Source organism: Pristiophorus japonicus, chromosome 1, assembly GCF_044704955.1.
Source record: "Pristiophorus japonicus isolate sPriJap1 chromosome 1, sPriJap1.hap1, whole genome shotgun sequence".
NCBI classification, from domain to species: Eukaryota; Metazoa; Chordata; class Chondrichthyes; family Pristiophoridae; genus Pristiophorus; species Pristiophorus japonicus.
Window position 1 is genome coordinate 398,736,601 of NC_091977.1, and position 17,144 is coordinate 398,753,744.

At 41.3% G+C, this 17,144-nt stretch overlaps 1 protein-coding gene across 3 annotated transcripts in view; it reads left to right on the forward strand.

Annotated features, from left to right (window-relative positions):
• The window catches only part of vcpip1 (valosin containing protein (p97)/p47 complex interacting protein 1), a 45,346-nt gene extending 28,466 nt beyond the window's left edge, over positions 1 to 16,880 (forward strand). Inside the window, exons 3-5 of one of the 3 annotated variants that reach the window (XR_011595601.1) lie at positions 2,506 to 3,456; positions 13,824 to 15,203; positions 16,205 to 16,880. Coding sequence is in view for 1 of the 3 variants with exons in the window: in XM_070891461.1 (XP_070747562.1) it covers positions 2,506 to 3,425 (920 nt within the window). In the remaining 2 variants the exon portion in view is untranslated. Of the gene's footprint in view, positions 1 to 2,505; positions 3,457 to 13,823 lie in introns of all 3 variants that reach the window. The other 2 variants (XR_011595604.1, XM_070891461.1) reach the window with 2 other exon arrangements.
• Positions 16,881 to 17,144: the final 264 nt, after the last annotated feature.

The following is a 17,144-nucleotide window of genomic DNA, read 5'->3' on the forward strand; positions in this document are numbered from 1 at the left end:
AGAGCGTTCGCGCACGCGCAGTGTGAAGGAAACATTGGCACTCGGCCATTTTTGTAGTTCTTTGTAGCTGTTTAATTTTTGAACATTTTTTAATAAAAGCACATGGCCATCAGCACTGAGGCTTCTTGCAGCAGTGAGAAGGCTGCAGGAAGCCTCAAAGTTGAGGCAGCCGTTTCCCTCCCTCCCTCCCCCCCGCGGGAACGAACAGCTGCCTCCTTCCTCCCCCCCCCTCCGAGGGAACGAACGGCTGCCTCCTCCCCCCCCCTGCCGGAACGAACGCCTGCCTCAACTTGTGAGGCTTCCTGCAGCATTCTCCCTGGCTGAAGCACTTTCACACAGGTAGGAAGATGGTTTATTTAATCTTTTCTTTGCTTATAAATTTTTATTCAGGTTGGATTTATTTGTATAATATTTGTATAAGTATAAATAAGGATTTATTGTAGAATTTAATGACTTCCCTTCCCCCTCCCTCCCCCCCCCACCTCGTTCTGGACGCCTAATTTGTAACCTGCGCCTGATTTTTTAATGTGTAGAACAGGTTTTTTCAGTTCTACAAAAATCTTCACTTGCTCCATTCTAAGTTAGTTTGGAGTACGTTTTCACTGTGGAAACTTTGAAATCAGGCATCAGTGGCCGGACACGCCCCCTTTTGAAGAAAAAATTCTGTTCCAAAGTGAAACTGTTCTACCTGACTGGAACTGCAGAAAAAAAAATGTGGAGAATTGCGATTTCTAAGATAGTCCGTTCTCCACCAGTTGCTCCTAAAAAATCAGGCGCAAATCATGTGGAAACTTGGGCCCTTAATGTGGGATGGGGAGTTACAGCTTCCAGTAACACACTCTGTGTGTGTGAGTCACGGGAATTGTCGTTTTTGCTCCTCTCCTAGTATATCCAGCGTGCATTGCAACAATTTGTGTCACACTTGTCCCTGGTTGGTTAAAAAGAAATCTTTGCACAGAGGGTAGTTGGAATATGGAATTCACTTCCACAAACCATTGTTGAAGCAGATTCCTAAATTACAACAGTGTCTACATTTCAAAAAAGTATTTCATCGGCTGATAAGTGTCTTGAGACATCCTGTGTTCATAAAAAGCACTATATAAATACATATTCTTTCTTTCAGAGCCCATAAATGAATTTAAAATGGAATTAAAAGGGCCTATTAAATGGTACGGAAGTGAACAGAAGAGTATGATTAGACGAGGTGACTAGAAGAAAAAACATCAGCACAGATTTAATGGGCTGAATATAACGTTCTATGAAACATGGCAATTAGGCACTAAATATACAAATAACAACCGTGAGGCACGTGTTGTGGAACGGATGATCTCATCTTAGTGACAAAGAAATCCATGAGCTCCTCGCACTTGTTTGAGGTGAGGGTGGAGGAGGGCTTTAAGAAGCCGGTTTGTGGTGAAGAGGAGCTGGTGTTTATCTTTGCATTCCAGGATGATCCTGGAATAGTGAGCAGTTTTGGCAGAGGAGAGCAGGACCCGATAGTGCTTTATGTGGTCCAATCAGATCTAGCATTGAATGGCTAACCCAGTTGTCAGCCATAAACATTTAAATCTGCCTCCCTTAGAATTAAGGGAGCGGTGATGAGGGCCGTACCAGGGTGCCGCCTTGAGTATTTGGCTGGCATGCCAGTTAAATTTGGTGATTGAATGACTATTTAAATGGTTATAGTAACCTGTAGCCTATTGCAGATCTATTAACATTGATTAATCAGTTGTAGCTAGTGCTCTCCCCCATGTTTATTTTTTGAAAAAACAGGATTTTGAATCTTTATAGAGATACTCCAGTGAAACACACACGTGAAAATTTATTACTACCAGTGAAATTACAGTTTTCTTGAATGATCCATCCGTGGCTAACTGAAGAAGTTAAGGATAGTATTAGATTAAAAGAAAAGACTTATAATGTTGCGAAGAATAGTAGTAAGCCTGACGATTGGAACAGCTTTAGAAACCAGCAAAGGATGAATTGATAAGGGAAAAAATAGAATGAGAGTAAATGAGCAAAAAATATAAAAACAGATTGTAAGAGCTTCTACAGGTATGTAAAAAGGAAGAGAGTAGCAAAAGTAAACATTGGTCCCTTACAGGCTGAGAGAGGAGAAATTATAATGGGGAGTAAGGAACTGACAGAGACTTTATACAAATATTTTGTTTCTATCTTCACGGTAGAAGACACAAAAAGCGTACCATATGGATGCTGAATCGTTGAATATATTCAAGACTGAGGTAGATGGATTTTTGGACTCTAGGGGAATCAAGGGATATGAAGATCGGGCGGGAAAGTGGAGTTGAGGTTGAAGATCAGCCATGATCTTATTGAATGGCGGAGCAGGCTTGAGGGGTTGTGCGGCTTACTCCTGCTCCTAATTCTTATGTTCTTATTACAGGGCAATGAATTTTTTGAAATGGAGATCACAAGTACTAGGTTGTTTTAAACTGTATCAACTAATTCTAATATTTTGTTCTTGGTGTTCATTCTTATATGCAGGTTTAGCAGATGGCAAGCACTTCACTCTTCCCCATCTTCCTGGGAAGACATTTGTATACAATGGAACAGACGATAGGCTGGAATTGTGCATTGATCCAGCAGGGCACATCACCATTGGTCCTGACATTGACAATCTGATCAAAGAGGCCTTAAGTCAATTACGGTCTGAGGGAGGGTCAAGAAGTAGAGAAGGAAGTCCCTCTTCACATGGAGGGATGAAACTTGGCAGTGGAGGAGTGGTCCGAAAAAAGTCTGAACAAATGCCAAATGTCACAGCTTTCCAAGGAAAAGGCCATTCCCTTGGGACTGCTTCGAGTAGCCCACAGTTGGAGCAGAGGCATAGCAGGGAAATGCAGGTGCCTAGGAAACAAAGCATTGGTAGTTCTTCGGGAACAGATCTTAATTATGGTGTTGGCAAGTCTAGTCCCAAGCAAGGAGCTTCCCCACCCAAGTCCAGCAGTGGGGATAGTCAGCTAATACGAATGGCACCTGGTTTTGTAACAATGCGAGACGGTAGGCAACTTGACCCCAATTTAATTGAAGCACAACGTAAGAAGTTGCAAGAGATGGTATCTTCCATTCAAGCCTCCATGGATAAACACTTGAGGGATCAAAATGCAGAACAATCAATACCTAGTGATGTTCCTGAAACAAAAGTACACTCTGCAACTTCCTCAGTCCAATTAATAATGAGAACTGAAAGCCTTCAAACTGATGCACTGGAGCCACTGTCAGTCACTCCACAAGCAGGTGACAATGAGAATTTGGGCATGGAAACAACAGCTGTTGGTGTGGAATTGTTATCAAATCCATCCATGCCATCAAGCAACACACACGATGGAAACCTTTTGAACGAAGACCTTGAAGAAATGGATAGTCAGGAAATAGAGGGGACAATTGAACCTATGGATCACTCTTGACTTCATATACAATTGGATACTATGAAGCTTGGTAAGTCTGAAAACATACCCAAGCTATTGTAAGTTCTTTACAACTGCAGAACATTTCACTGTGGGAAAGATAAAAGGAATGAAATGAATGAATGACAGACTATTTTTGGAACAACTATTTAGAAATATCTGTCCTTCACAAGCTTATTCTGTAAGCTGAAGGAGATGCATGTAGGAAAATGTGAATTTAAAAATCTGGTACAATGTAGCTGGTTATTTTGGAAATATTAGACATATTAGTCAATCTCCCATCGCAGTGCACACAGGGAGTCAAAACCAAATGTAGTCTTCACGTGAAGTCTTCAGGTTGGAGAGTGAGGGGTAATTGGACCAGGGCACAGAGATGTAACTCAGTTGTCATTTTAAACATGTATTCTGTCTTTATTTTTGTATATCACTTTTATAATTATTATTAGCAAAATGTATATTGTGAAGTAGAGAGAAATAGAATTGGTTGGAGCATAGGAGTTTCTCTGCAGTACAGATTGAGAAACTGGGAGATGCAAATCTGAGGTCCAATTGTGCCAGTGGTGGGAGGGTATAAACACAAATTTACCGAGGCAGTTTCCCTTATAAATATGGACATAGGAATTTGTCATTAGAAAAGTTGACACAGGTAAGATTTCAAATATGAGTTTACATAGACAAAACCTATTATAAATATAGACATAGAATTTATAATGGCAACAGGTTGGCACAAAAAGTGTTACAAAAATGGGACAACAGGAAGTCAGGCTTTGTAGACGGGAAATACGTGCAAATGTAAATTTTTTTAATAACATTTATTAGATACATGGGGCTCAATTTTCCCCAAAGCTTTTTTTTGGCGTACTTGAAGAGTAGCCCCGTTTTTTTGGGGCCCATGTACGCCAAAAAAATGTTCCAAGTTTCCCCGTTGGATTTCTTCATTTTGGCGCGGCCTAACGTGTCCTTAGTTTTGGGGGTGGAAACTTGATCTGCGCCAAAAAGATCGGGTTGCCACGGTAACCAGGGACACAATGTGAGCTGAAGCTGCAAAGTGAAACATACAGCCAGCTCCCAATACATTAAAACACATTGCATCAATTTAGAAACACATTAAATACATTGCCTCAATTTAAAGGCACATTAAAATATATTGCAGCAACTTACCTCCAATTATTAAAGCCTCTCCCACCCCTAGCCCAGGCCAAAGGGCTTGCCGGTGTGCTCTCCCGCCCCAGCCCTGGCAGAAGGGCTTGCCTGTGCACTCCCTCGCCCCTAGCCCTGGCCGAGTGGTCTCCTGGTCTGCTCAACCGCCCCTAGCCAAGCCGAAAGGCTTGCTGGTGCGCCCTCCTGCCCCTAGCCCGGCCGACTGGCTTCCCGGTCCGCTCCCCTGCCCCTATCCCAGGTCGAATGGCCTCCTCCCTCCCAGTCCCCACACTTAACTACACCCGGAAGGCTTACCACCACCTCCTCTCCCTCTCCCCACCTCTCTTCCGCCCCCCCCACCTCTTACTCCCCCTCTTACCTTTCCTGCTGCTGCGGTCCAGGCATCTGCTGCACTTATCTGTGCCGATTTCCTTCTCTGCAACGATTTCTTTAACTCTCCAGAAGGTTTTTCTGCAGAGGCCACATACACTGGCCTAAGCAGAACTGGAGTAACTCTCAGCTGGCCAAACTTACCTGAATGGCCAGAATTGACGCGGGTGGCAGGTTACGCCCCCTTTGGCTGAAAATAAAACTTACCTAAAAAATTCGTAACTAACTGAGTTACGCTGGTGCAAATTGATTGGGGAATCTGTTTTTTTAACTTAGGCCAAAAAAAGCAGCCTGCTCCAAAAAAACGGCGCAAATCACTGGGGAAAATTGAGTCCATGAGGTTGGGGTGAGAACAATGCAAATGTATTTGTTATCAACATGCAGATGATGCCATTCCTTTGAACATACGGTGAAATAAACCTAATTCAGTTAAGGCCCATGGAACAATAGTGTTTCAATTCATATCACATAAGATTTTAAGAAGCCACAAACTTAGGGGAAATAACAGTTCATTTAAAATAAGGCACAACTGTCTACAACTCTAATTTGATGTGCTTGTATAATAGTGGGGAGAGATTGTTGTTGAAAGAGTTAAACACATTTCAGTAGTTACATGGTGTGTGTAAGCCTCTAAATTGGTTTACTATATCTTGTGAACCTTCAATGTATTATTGCTCTAGTAGTACACACCAGTCTGTATTTTTTCATATGGAATTGTATGCAAAAATATTCTAACCCTGCAAAAGAGATAATTACATTTTAAATAATACATATTCTTCCGATTAGCTAAGGCAACTAAATCCCTAGTGTAGAACAGTAATCTTGCACTTTTTTCCATTAGGTTTTCTAACACTTTAAGCAAGACACAGAATCATAGAAAATAGGTGCAGGAATAGGCCATTCGGCCCTTCGAGCCTGCACCACCATTCAATATGATCATGGCTGATCATGCACTTCAGTACCTCATTCCTGCTTTCTCTGCATACCCCTTGATTCCTTTAGCCATAAGGGCCACATCTAACTCCCTTTTGAATATATCTAACGAACTGGCCTCAATAACTTTCTGCGGTAGAGAATTCCACATGCTTACAACTTTCTGAGTGAAGAAGTTTCTCCTCATCTCGGTCCTAAATGGCTTACCCCGTATCCTTAGACTGTGACCCCTGGTTCTGGACTTCCCCAACATTGAGAACATTCCTGCTGCATCTAACCTGTCCAATCCCGTCAATTTTATATGTTTCTATGAGATCGCCTCTCATTCTTCTAAATTCCATTGAATATAAGCCTAGTCGGTCCAGTCTTTCTTCATATGTCAGTCCTGTCATCCCGGGAATCAATCTGGTGAATCTTCGCTGCACTCCCTCAATAGCAAGAATGTCCTTCCTCCGATTAGGAGACCGAACCTGTACACAATATTCAAAGTGTGGCCTCACCAAGGCCCTGTACAACTGTAGCAAGACCACCCTGCTCTTATACTCAAATCCTCTTGTTATGAAGGCCAACATGCCATTTGCCTTCTTCACCGCCTGCTGTACCTGTATGCCAACTTTGAATGACTGATGTACCATGACACCCAAGTCTCGTTGCACCTCCCCTTTTACTAATCTGTCACCATTCGGATAATAATCTGCCTTCCTGTTTTTACCACCAAAGTGGATAACCTCACATTTAACTACATTATACCGCATCTGCCATATATTTGCCCATTCACCTAACCTGTCCAAGTCACCCTGCAGCCTCTTTGCATTCTCCTCACAGCTCACACTGTACCCAGCTTAGTGTCATCTGCAAACTTGGGGATATTACATTCAATTCCTTCGTCTAAATCATTAATGTATATTGTAAATAGCTGGGGTCCCAGCACTGAACCTTGTGTTACCCCACTAGTCATTGCCTGTCATTCTGAAAAGGACCCGTTTATTCCTACTCTTTGTTTCCTGCCTGCCAACCAGTTCTCTATCCACGTCAGTACATTACCCCCAATACCATGTGCTTTAATTTTGCACACTAATCTCTTGTGTGGGATCTTGTCAAAAGCCTTTTCAAAGTCCAAATGCACCACATCCACTGGCTCCCCCTTGTCCACTCTACTAGTTACATCCTCAAAAAATTCTCGAAGGTTTGTCAAGCATGATTTCCCTTTCATAAATCCATGCTGACTTGGACCGATCCTGTCACTGCTTTCCAAATGCGCTGCTATTACATCTTTAGTAATTGATTCCAACATTTTCCCCACCACCAATGTCAGAGTGACCGGTCTATAATTCCTTATTTTCTCTCTCCCTCCTTTTTTAAAAAGTGGGGTTATATTAACTACCCTCCAGTCCATTGGAACTGATCCAGAGTCTATAGAATGTTGGAAAATGACCACCAGCGCATCCACTATTTCTAGGGCCACTTCCTTAAGTACTCTGGGATGCAGACTATCAGGCCCTGGGGATTTATCGGCTCTCAATCCCATCAATTTCCCTAACACAATTTGCTGACCAATAAGGATTTCCTTTAGTTCCTCCTCCTCGCTCGACTCTCGGTTCCCTAGTATTTCCGGAAGGTTATTTGTGTCTTCCTTTGTGAAGACAGAACCAAAGTATTTGTTCAATTGGCCTGCCATTTCTTTGTTCCCCATTACAAATTCACCTGATTCTGACTGTAAGGGACCCACATTTGTCTTCACTAATCTTTTTCTCTTCACGTATCTGTAGAAGCTATTGCAGTCAGTTTTTATGTTCCCTGCAAGCTTACTCTCATATTCTATTTTCCCCCTCCGAATTAAATCCTTTATCCTCCTCTGCTGAATTCTAAATTTCTCCCAGTCCTCAGGCTTGCTGCTTTTTTTGGCCACTTTATATGGCTCTTCCTTGGATTTAACACTATCCCTAATTTCCCTTTTAAGCCACAGTTGAGCCACCGTCCCCGTTTTATTTTTACGCCAGACAAGGATATACAATTGTTGAAGTTCATCCATATGATCTTTAAATGTCTGCCATTGCCTATCCACCCTCAACCCTTTAAGTAGCATTCGCCATTCACATCTCATACCATCAAAGTTACCTTTCTTTAAGTTTAGGACTCTAGTCTTTGAATTAACTGTGTCACTTTCCATCTTAATGAAGAATTCTACCATATTATGGCCACTCTTCTCCAAGGCACAACAAGATTGCTAATTAATCCTCTCTCATTACACAACACCCAGTCTAGGATGGCCAGCTCTCTAGTTGGTTCCTCGACATATTGGTCTAGAAAACTATTCCTTCTGCACTCCAGGAAATCCTCCTCCACCGTATTGCTACCAGTTTGTTTAGCCCAATCTATGTGTAGATTCAAGTCACCCATGATAACTGCTGTACCTTTATTGCATGCATCCCTAATTTCCTGTTTGATGCCATCCCCAACCTCACTATGACTGTTTGGTGGTCTGAACACAACTCCCACTAGCGTTTTAGGCTCTTTGGTGTTCCGCAGCTCTACCCATACAGATTCCACCTCATCCACGCTAATGTCCTTCCTTACTATTGCGTTAATCTCCTCTTTAACCAGCACCGCTACCCCACCTCCTTTTCCTTTCGGTCTATCTTTCCTGAATATTGAATACCCTTGGATGTTGAGTTCCCAGCCTCGGTCACCCTGGAGCCATGTCTCCGTAATCCCAATTATATCATATCCGTTAACAGCTATCTGCGCAGTTAATTCATCCACCTTATTATGAATGCTCCTCGCATTGAGACACAGAGCCTTCAAGCTTGTTTTTTTTAAACACTCTTTGTCCTTTTAGAATTATGTTGTAATGTGGCCCTTTTTGATTTTTGCCTTTGATTTTTCTGCCCTGCACTTTTCCTTATCTCCTTTATACCTTTTGCTTCTGACTCCATTTTACTTTCCTCTGTCTCCCTGCATAGCTTCTGTTAGCGTTAGTGTTTTCTCAGAAGAATCACTCAACACTCAGAGTCGGTTCCAATGCTGATGCGGCTTTTATTACGCTCAGCGGGGAGGAAAAACTCAGGACCGTATCCAGGTTTCTCTCCTCCGAACAAAGGGTTACATGCACCTTTATATGTTTCACAACAGTTACAAAACAGTTTACTACAGCTACACAGCCCATCACGGCTGGACACAAGCCAATCACAACGATTATAGATTACATATAGGTTCTTTTAACCCAATAGAATTCCCCTAGTATCCAGGGAACCATATGTTCGGTTATTGTCAGCTTGGGCTGATCGATGACTTTATAGGTTCTCTCCCTAGTTCTTTCATCTGGGAGAAATAATTGGTTTATAACCTTGTTTACAGGAGATGGTTTCCCTCTTATCTTTCTTCCTGGGGAATTAATTGGTTTATGACCTTGTTCACAGGAGATGGTTTCCTTCTTATCTCTGTCTTCCCGCATCCCAGGCATTCCTACAGTGGGCCTCACAGGGTTATTGCTTGGTCATTGAACATTCAACAGTTCACAGCTTGACTACCTGATTTCCCATCATGCCTGGGCAGCCATTTTATGTGTGTGTCCACTTTAAACTTATATGCGTTTAGATATATCTAGCAGGTGCCTAATGCCTAGTATTCTGGTATATTCTAAAGGTGCCTACCTCCTACAACAGCTTCCCATCACCCTGCCCTATTAGTTTAAATCCTCCCCAACAGCACAAGCAAACACTCCCCCTAGGACAGTGATTCCAGTCCTGTCCAGGTGCAGACCGTCCTGTTTGTACTGGTTCCACCTCCCCCAAATCCAGTTCCAATGTCCCAGGAATTCGAATCTCTCCCTCTTGCATCATTCCTCAAGCCACGAATTCATCCTGACTATCCTGCTTTTCCTACTCTGACTAGCACGTGGCACTGGTATCAATCCTGAGATTGAGGTCCTACTTTTTAATTTAACTCTTAGCTCCCTAAATTCAGCTTGTAGGACCTCCTGCTGCTTTTTACCTATATTGTTGGTACCTATATGCAACACGACAACTGGCTATTCACCCTTCCCCTCCAGAATGACCTGCAGCCACTCGAGACATCCTTGACCCTTGCGCCAGGGAGGCACCATACCATCCTGGAGTCTCGTTTGCGGCCGCAGAAACGCCTATCTATTCCCCTTACAGTAGAATCCCCTACCACTATAGCTCTCTCATCTTTTTCCTGCCCTCCTGCACAGTAGAGCCACCAATGGTGCCATGAACTTGGCTGCTGCTGCCTTCCCCTGATTGGCCATCTCCCCCAACAGTACCCAAGGTGGTATATCTGTTTTGGAGGGAGATGACCGCAGGGGACCCCTGCACTACCTTCCTTCCACTGCTCTTCCTGATGGTCACCCATTCCCTATCTGCCTGTGTAACCTTTACCTGTGGTGGTTGAGGAACCAACTAGGGGGGAGGCCATCTTAGACTGGGTGTTGTGTAATGAGAGAGGATTAATTAACAATCTCATTGTGCGAGGCCCCTTGGGGAAGAGTGACCATAATATGGTGGAATTCTGCATTAGGATGGAGAATGAAACAGTAATTTCAGAGACCATGGTCCAGAACTTAAAGAAGGGTAACTTTGAAGGTATGAGGCGTGAATTGGCTAGGATAGATTGGCGAATGATACTTAGGGGGTTGACTGTGGATGGGCAATGGCAGACATTTAGAGACCGCATGGATGAAGTACAACAATTGTACATTCCTGTCTGGCGTAAAAATAAAAAGGGGAAGGTGGCTCAACCGTGGCTATCTAGGGAAATCAGGGATAGTATTAAAGCCAAGGAAGTGGCATACAAATTGGCCAGAAATAGCAGCGAACCTGGGGACTGGGAGAAATTTAGAACTCAGCAGAGGAGGACAAAGGGTTTGATTAGGACAGGGAAAATGGAGTACAAGAAGAAGCTTGCAGGGAACATTAAGGCGGATTGCAAAAGTTTCTATAGGTATGTAAAGAGAAAAAGGTTGGTGAAGACAAACGTAGGTCCCCTGCAGTCAGAATCAGGGGAAGTCATAACGGGGAACAAAGAAATGGCGGACCAATTGAACAAGTACTTTGGTTCGGTATTCACTAAGGAGGATACAAACAATCTTCCGGATATAAAAGGGGTCAGAGGGTCTAGTAAGGAGGGGGAACTGAGGGAAATCTTTATTAGTCGGGAAATTGTGTTGGGGAAATTGATGGGATTGAAGGCCGATAAATCCCCAGGGCCTGATGGACTGCATCCTAGAGTACTTAAGGAGGTGGCCTTGGAAATAGCGGATGCATTGACAGTCATTTTCCAACATTCCATTGACTCTGGATCAGTTCCTATGGAGTGGAGGGTAGCCAATGTAACCCCACTTTTTAAAAAAGGAGGGAGAGATAAAACAGGGAATTATAGACCGGTCAGCCTGACCTCAGTAGTGGGTAAAATGATGGAATCAATTATTAAGGATGTCATAGCAGTGCATCTGGAAAATGGTGACATGATAGGTCCAAGTCAGCATGGATTTGTGAAAGGGAAATCATGCTTGACAAATCTTCTGGAATTTTTTGAGGATGTTTCCAGTAAAGTGGACAAAGGAGAACCAGTTGATGTGGTATATTTGGACTTTCAGAAGGCTTTCGACAAGGTCCCACACAAGAGATTAATGTGCAAAGTTAAAGCACATGGGATTGGGGGTAGTGTGCTGACGTGGATTGAGAACTGGTTGTCAGACAGGAAGCAAAGAGTAGGAGTAAACGGGTACTTTTCAGAATGGCAGGCAGTGACTAGTGGAGTGCCGCAAGGTTCTGTGCTGGGGCCCCAGCTGTTTACATTGTACATTAATGATTTAGACGAGGGGATTAAATGCAGTATCTCCAAATTTGCGGATGATACTAAGTTGGGTGGCAGTGTGAGCTGCGAGGAGGATGCTATTAGGCTGCAGAGTGACTTGGATAGGTTAGGTGAGTGGGCAAATGCATGGCAGATGAAGTATAATGTGGATAAATGTGAGGTTATCCACTTTGGTGGTAAAAACAGAGAGAAAGACTATTATCTGAATGGTGACAGATTAGGAAAAGGGAAGGTGCAACGAGACCTGGGTGTCATGGTACATCAGTCATTGAAGGTTGGCATGCAGGTACAGCAGGCGGTTAAGAAAGCAAATGGCATGTTGGCCTTCATAGCGAGGGGATTTGAATACAGGGGCAGGGAGGTGTTGCTACAGTTGTACAGGGCCTTGGTGAGGCCACACCTGGAGTATTGTGTACAGTTTTGGTCTCCTAACTTGAGGAAGGACATTCTTGCTATTGAGGGAGTGCAGCGAAGGTTCACCAGACTGATTCCCGGGATGGCGGGACTGATCTATCAAGAAAGATTGGATCAACTGGGCTTGTATTCACTGGAGTTCAGAAGAATGAGAGGGGACCTCATAGAAACGTTTAAAATTCTGACGGGTTTAGACAGGTTAGATGCAGAAAGAATGTTCCCAATGTTGGGGAAGTCCAGAACCAGGGGTCACAGTCTGAGGATAAGGGGTAAGCCATTTAGGACCGAGATGAGGAGAAACTTCTTCACCCAGAGAGTGGTGAACCTGTGGAATTCTCTACCACAGAAAGTAGTTGAGGCCAATTCACTAAATATATTCAAAAGGGAGTTAGATGAAGTCCTTACTACTCGGGGGATCAAGGGTTATGGCGAGAAAGCAGGAAGGGGGTACTGAAGTTTCATGTTCAGCCATGAACTCATTGAATGGCGGTGCAGGCTAGAAGGGCTGAATGGCCTGCTCCTGCACCTATTTTCTATGTTTCTATGACCAACTCACTAAACGTGCTATTCACGACATCCTCAGCATCGCCGATGCTCCAGAGTGAATCCATGCGCAGTTCAAGTGCCGCAATACGGTCTGTCAGGAGCTGAAGCTGGATACACTTCCTGCACACATAGTAGTCGTGTCCCTGATTTCCCACAAAGCACAGGAGGAGCATGACATGGGTCTGGGCTCTCCTGCCATGACTTAACCCTTAAATTACTTAATTTGGCAACAATGCCAAAGGTTTCATTACTGCTAAGAACAAGAAAAACGATAAAGAAAAAGAAAACTACTCACCACTCAACCAGCCAATCACTTACCCTCTTGGCTGTGACGTCACCCTTCAATTACTTTTTACTTCTTTCTTACTTTTGACCCTGCTGCAGCCAGCTCCTCCCCAACTGCCGCTGGGCCTTTATAGGCCGCCGCTGCTCCTCCTCCGGCCACTGCTCCCCGATACAAATTAAAATGGGAAACCTTGTAATGTTAGGAGGGTGTAAGCCAGTAAAAAAATTTTAAATACGACAGTCAGTATGTTCAAAGATGCAACAAATATTTGTGGTTATCGTTCACATGATATTCAAAACTAATCTCCACTTGTCTCTGTTCATTCTCTGTTGCAGCCTTGTAACACACTACCAGCTATCCATTATTCTTGAAACACAATTGCTAAGTTAAATCTACATATGCCAAATTCTTACATTAATAATTTCAGTAAATATAATATGCCAAACTACAAGAAATAATGCTTGTTAGAAGGCATTCTACAGGTAGTCTGATAACCCAAGTGTTTGAATATTTGATTCCCAACCACAAAGTGTTGTGGTTGAGTCCCAAGAGCATTTGCCCCTGTACAGTTGTCCGCAGGATTGGAGGAGGGGATTGATGGGGCAGATGAAGAAAGAAAAACTAATAATTCCACACATAAATTGGTACACATATTGACCAATCTGAGAGCAGCATTAATATTCAGTTATGTGAAACTATGTTGTCCAGCCATCCAGTGCCTCTGGCTAGATGAAGATGTATTGTTGTAAATTCCTGGAAAAAGAAAGAAGAAAGTGAGGGGGGGGGGGGAAATAAATTTACACGGTCAACATTTGAATTTAATTATGTCTCATTTTTTTTCCCCCATGCAGGCAGAGCTGTGCTTTGTACAAGAGTCATGCCATGGCAAAAGGAGCTCATCGTGTTCAAAAGACAGAATCAGATTTAATCCCCCTATGCGTTGCATGATAGCAAGATTTTTGTTGGTGATCCACATGATAGCTTCTGCCTTACTACTGCCCAAATTAGTCCACAGAACCATAATTATTAGCTTAAGCTTGGATGAGATTTTGTTGTTGATGCAGCTCTCAGTAAGAGCTCTTTGGTAAAAAGAGATGAGTCGCATTAGAATACATTTTCCTGATGCATTCAAAATTTGATTTTAGCAATATTAGTTGATGGTGACGTTTGTGCTAGAAATAAAATACTGGAATGTGAAGTTGCATAAAGTCATATATGGTGTACATCCATTAACACAAAATAAATATATTGCTCTTCAGAAAGATCCAAACACACACTTCACTGTCCTGGCTTCTTGGGCTAGAGCTGGGGTCTAGCATAATAAAAGTTGTTTATATTTTTGGTTTAGCATTTTGCAGAAATAATCTAAGTCATCTATTGTGATTAGTCATAATGCAAAATAAAGGTATTAATTGCCTTACCACAGAGATTCTTAACTGATCTGAGGTTCACTTTAAGTTTAATTTTTCATGACAAACTAAACTATGATCTTTGTGCAAGAGTAGTCCAATTGGTGATGACGAAATGACCTGCAGTTAAAATATTTGGATGCTTCACTTTGTTTATTTCCATGGTGTGCAGATTGTTTTGGCTGAGTGCTTGAGTAGGGGTGGAATACAAGTTGCTGTGAAACTGACCAGTTCCATACTTGCAATTCATCTTTGTTTGAGCATAGGTTCAATTTCAGTATTTAGAAAATTCTGTACTAATGTAAAGATCTTTAATTTTTGGTCTTGATAATATGTGATATAGTAGAATTGAAAAAAAATAGCTCCCTGTCCTAAAATTTTAATAGCTACCTGGAAATAAAGAATAAGTTGCACTGAAAGATTATATTGTTTTCTGGGAGAGAACCAAGGACTTAGGCTCAGCATTTTTCAGACTTCCACCACAGATCACTTTCTTTGATCCAAAAGCTTTCAGTGCAGTTCTCTAAAGTACTCCATAAAATGAATCTAACTTTGGAGCTAAGTGAAGGGAGAAAAGGCACAATTTCCTCTTTTTAAAAACAAGAACACATTTGAGGTCTGAAATGTTGGTTGTGTTTTTTATTTTCCATTACAGATGTCAGCCAGCAATGTGAGTCCACAGGCTGTTGTCAGACTGGAGATTATATCCATTGTTGTAAAGGATAATAAGTACAACAAGCTTTACATTACACTCAGCAACTGACAGGGATTGGAAATTACAATGCTTTAGAACAAAACTGTAGAGTTTTGCAGATTTCAAAAGTAACGTATCAAATTCACTGGACATTTATTTTCCTGTTGCTTAATTCACAGTTTTGTTTAGTATTCATCATCTTATCTTACTTCATCCATTTTTCTTGAGTTTGAAAATAACACAAATATTCAGCTACGGTGCAAGTAAAAGAAAAATAAGTACTACAGTGTTTTTTTAATCACAATTTGAGTTCTTTTATCTTCACTCAAAACACCAAATTGTATCAAACATGTTGGGCGCTATATTCCTCTTCGTATGATTGAAAATTCTGAGAAAAACGGATGTATTTCTCCACTATTAAAGATGCCATACTGTAGTGTGCGCAGTCACTGATAATGGTAGTACTGCAGTCAAGCAGAGTCGTTATTAACCGTAGCAGGTAATTTTACAGTGGCAGTGTGTAGTGAACAGTTTTAACAAGACTAAGTTGTAATGGTCAAGGGAAGAACTACCAAATATTTTCTGATTTTGGAATGCAAACTCTAATATTGCCACTGTATGAATAAGGTAGTTTTTAACTCCTTATATGTGAAATCAGAATACACAAACCTTAATCAGTAAAACTACATAAAATTAAATCTGCCTTATTTAAATAAAAAGGATTCATAAATCCACTATTACACAAAATGTTAAAAAGACTCTCTGGGAATAAACCTCAATGATTTTCCCTTTGCGAAAACAGAAAGTTGAGAGTTTCTGCTTTTCATTTAGACTGTGCTTTGAATAGCCAGTATCGTAGTCTGTTCATCTTAATATTAACTTAATTTTGCTTTTTAATAGGCAGATTTCATTTAATTTATAATGATTGTTATGGCAATTGAATCATTTTTAAAGATGCTTAGAGACTTGCTGTATACTTTACACACTTCATAAACATTTACATTCTTAGCATGCAAAAGGAATGTGCTTTCAAACAAAGATATTGATTAAAATATGTCAAATTTTGTGTGCCGTCAGTTTGGGCCTTAAGCTGCATTAATGATTCATTTGCTTCTGAATTTGTTTTTAGGTAATTTGTGAAGACTACAAGACAACTTCATTAAGCATGTACATTGAAATTCATTGCCATCTTTCCATGGGATTTTCAACTTTATTATCCTTTTAAATGCAATAGCAGAACTCATGCAAAGTATTGTTGGATGGAGCATTCTGTAGAGAATGATATAACCGAAAAACAAAATATGAGAATTTAGATAAATTGAGAGTGCAAAGCAGGCCTAAAGTTAAATATCCCACAAAAGCTGGACTTTTTTGCAGTGTTTGCCATCCAGTTATTAGAACATGTTGAAGTAACTCTCCCTGAGTATGTATGGATAGTGTACTGTATATATGGTTTATTTTTAATGGAGAAAATGTCCCTGTTTAAAAGAAAATGAAAACACTTGATAATAGATATAAGAAATGTACTGACACATTTATGATAACAGGACGACACTGGCAATTGTTCAGCAAATTTGGTTTGTTTATATTTGTGGTTGCTGTACTAAATATCTAAAATGAATTGCTCTATAATGTAACACCTGTGTATTATAATAGTATATATTGTACAGTACTATAAGTGACTTGTACAGTACTTGGAGTTCTTTTCTTGAATGCTTATTAAAAAAAAGTGGTACATTCTATAAGTACCAGTTTGCTGTTAGCATGAGTTATGAGCATATATTGAAGGTGCAATAAATTAAAATGTTTCACGTCCATATTGTCCAAGAATGTTTTTAACATTTCAAACTGTTTTACTTACATTTTCTTTCTTCATGTGTTGGTCCTACAGAGGAAAGGATGATATTTTCAACTTTGCATCCCAAACAGTGCTTTCACAGATAATACCACCATTCTTCCATTTACATTAGTTGCATTTATGTAGCTCTTGAGCATTGAGAGAAAATACTTTTAATATTGCAAACTCTGTGTTCAATCTGTAGGAACTAGATTTGCTTAAACTGCTTTGA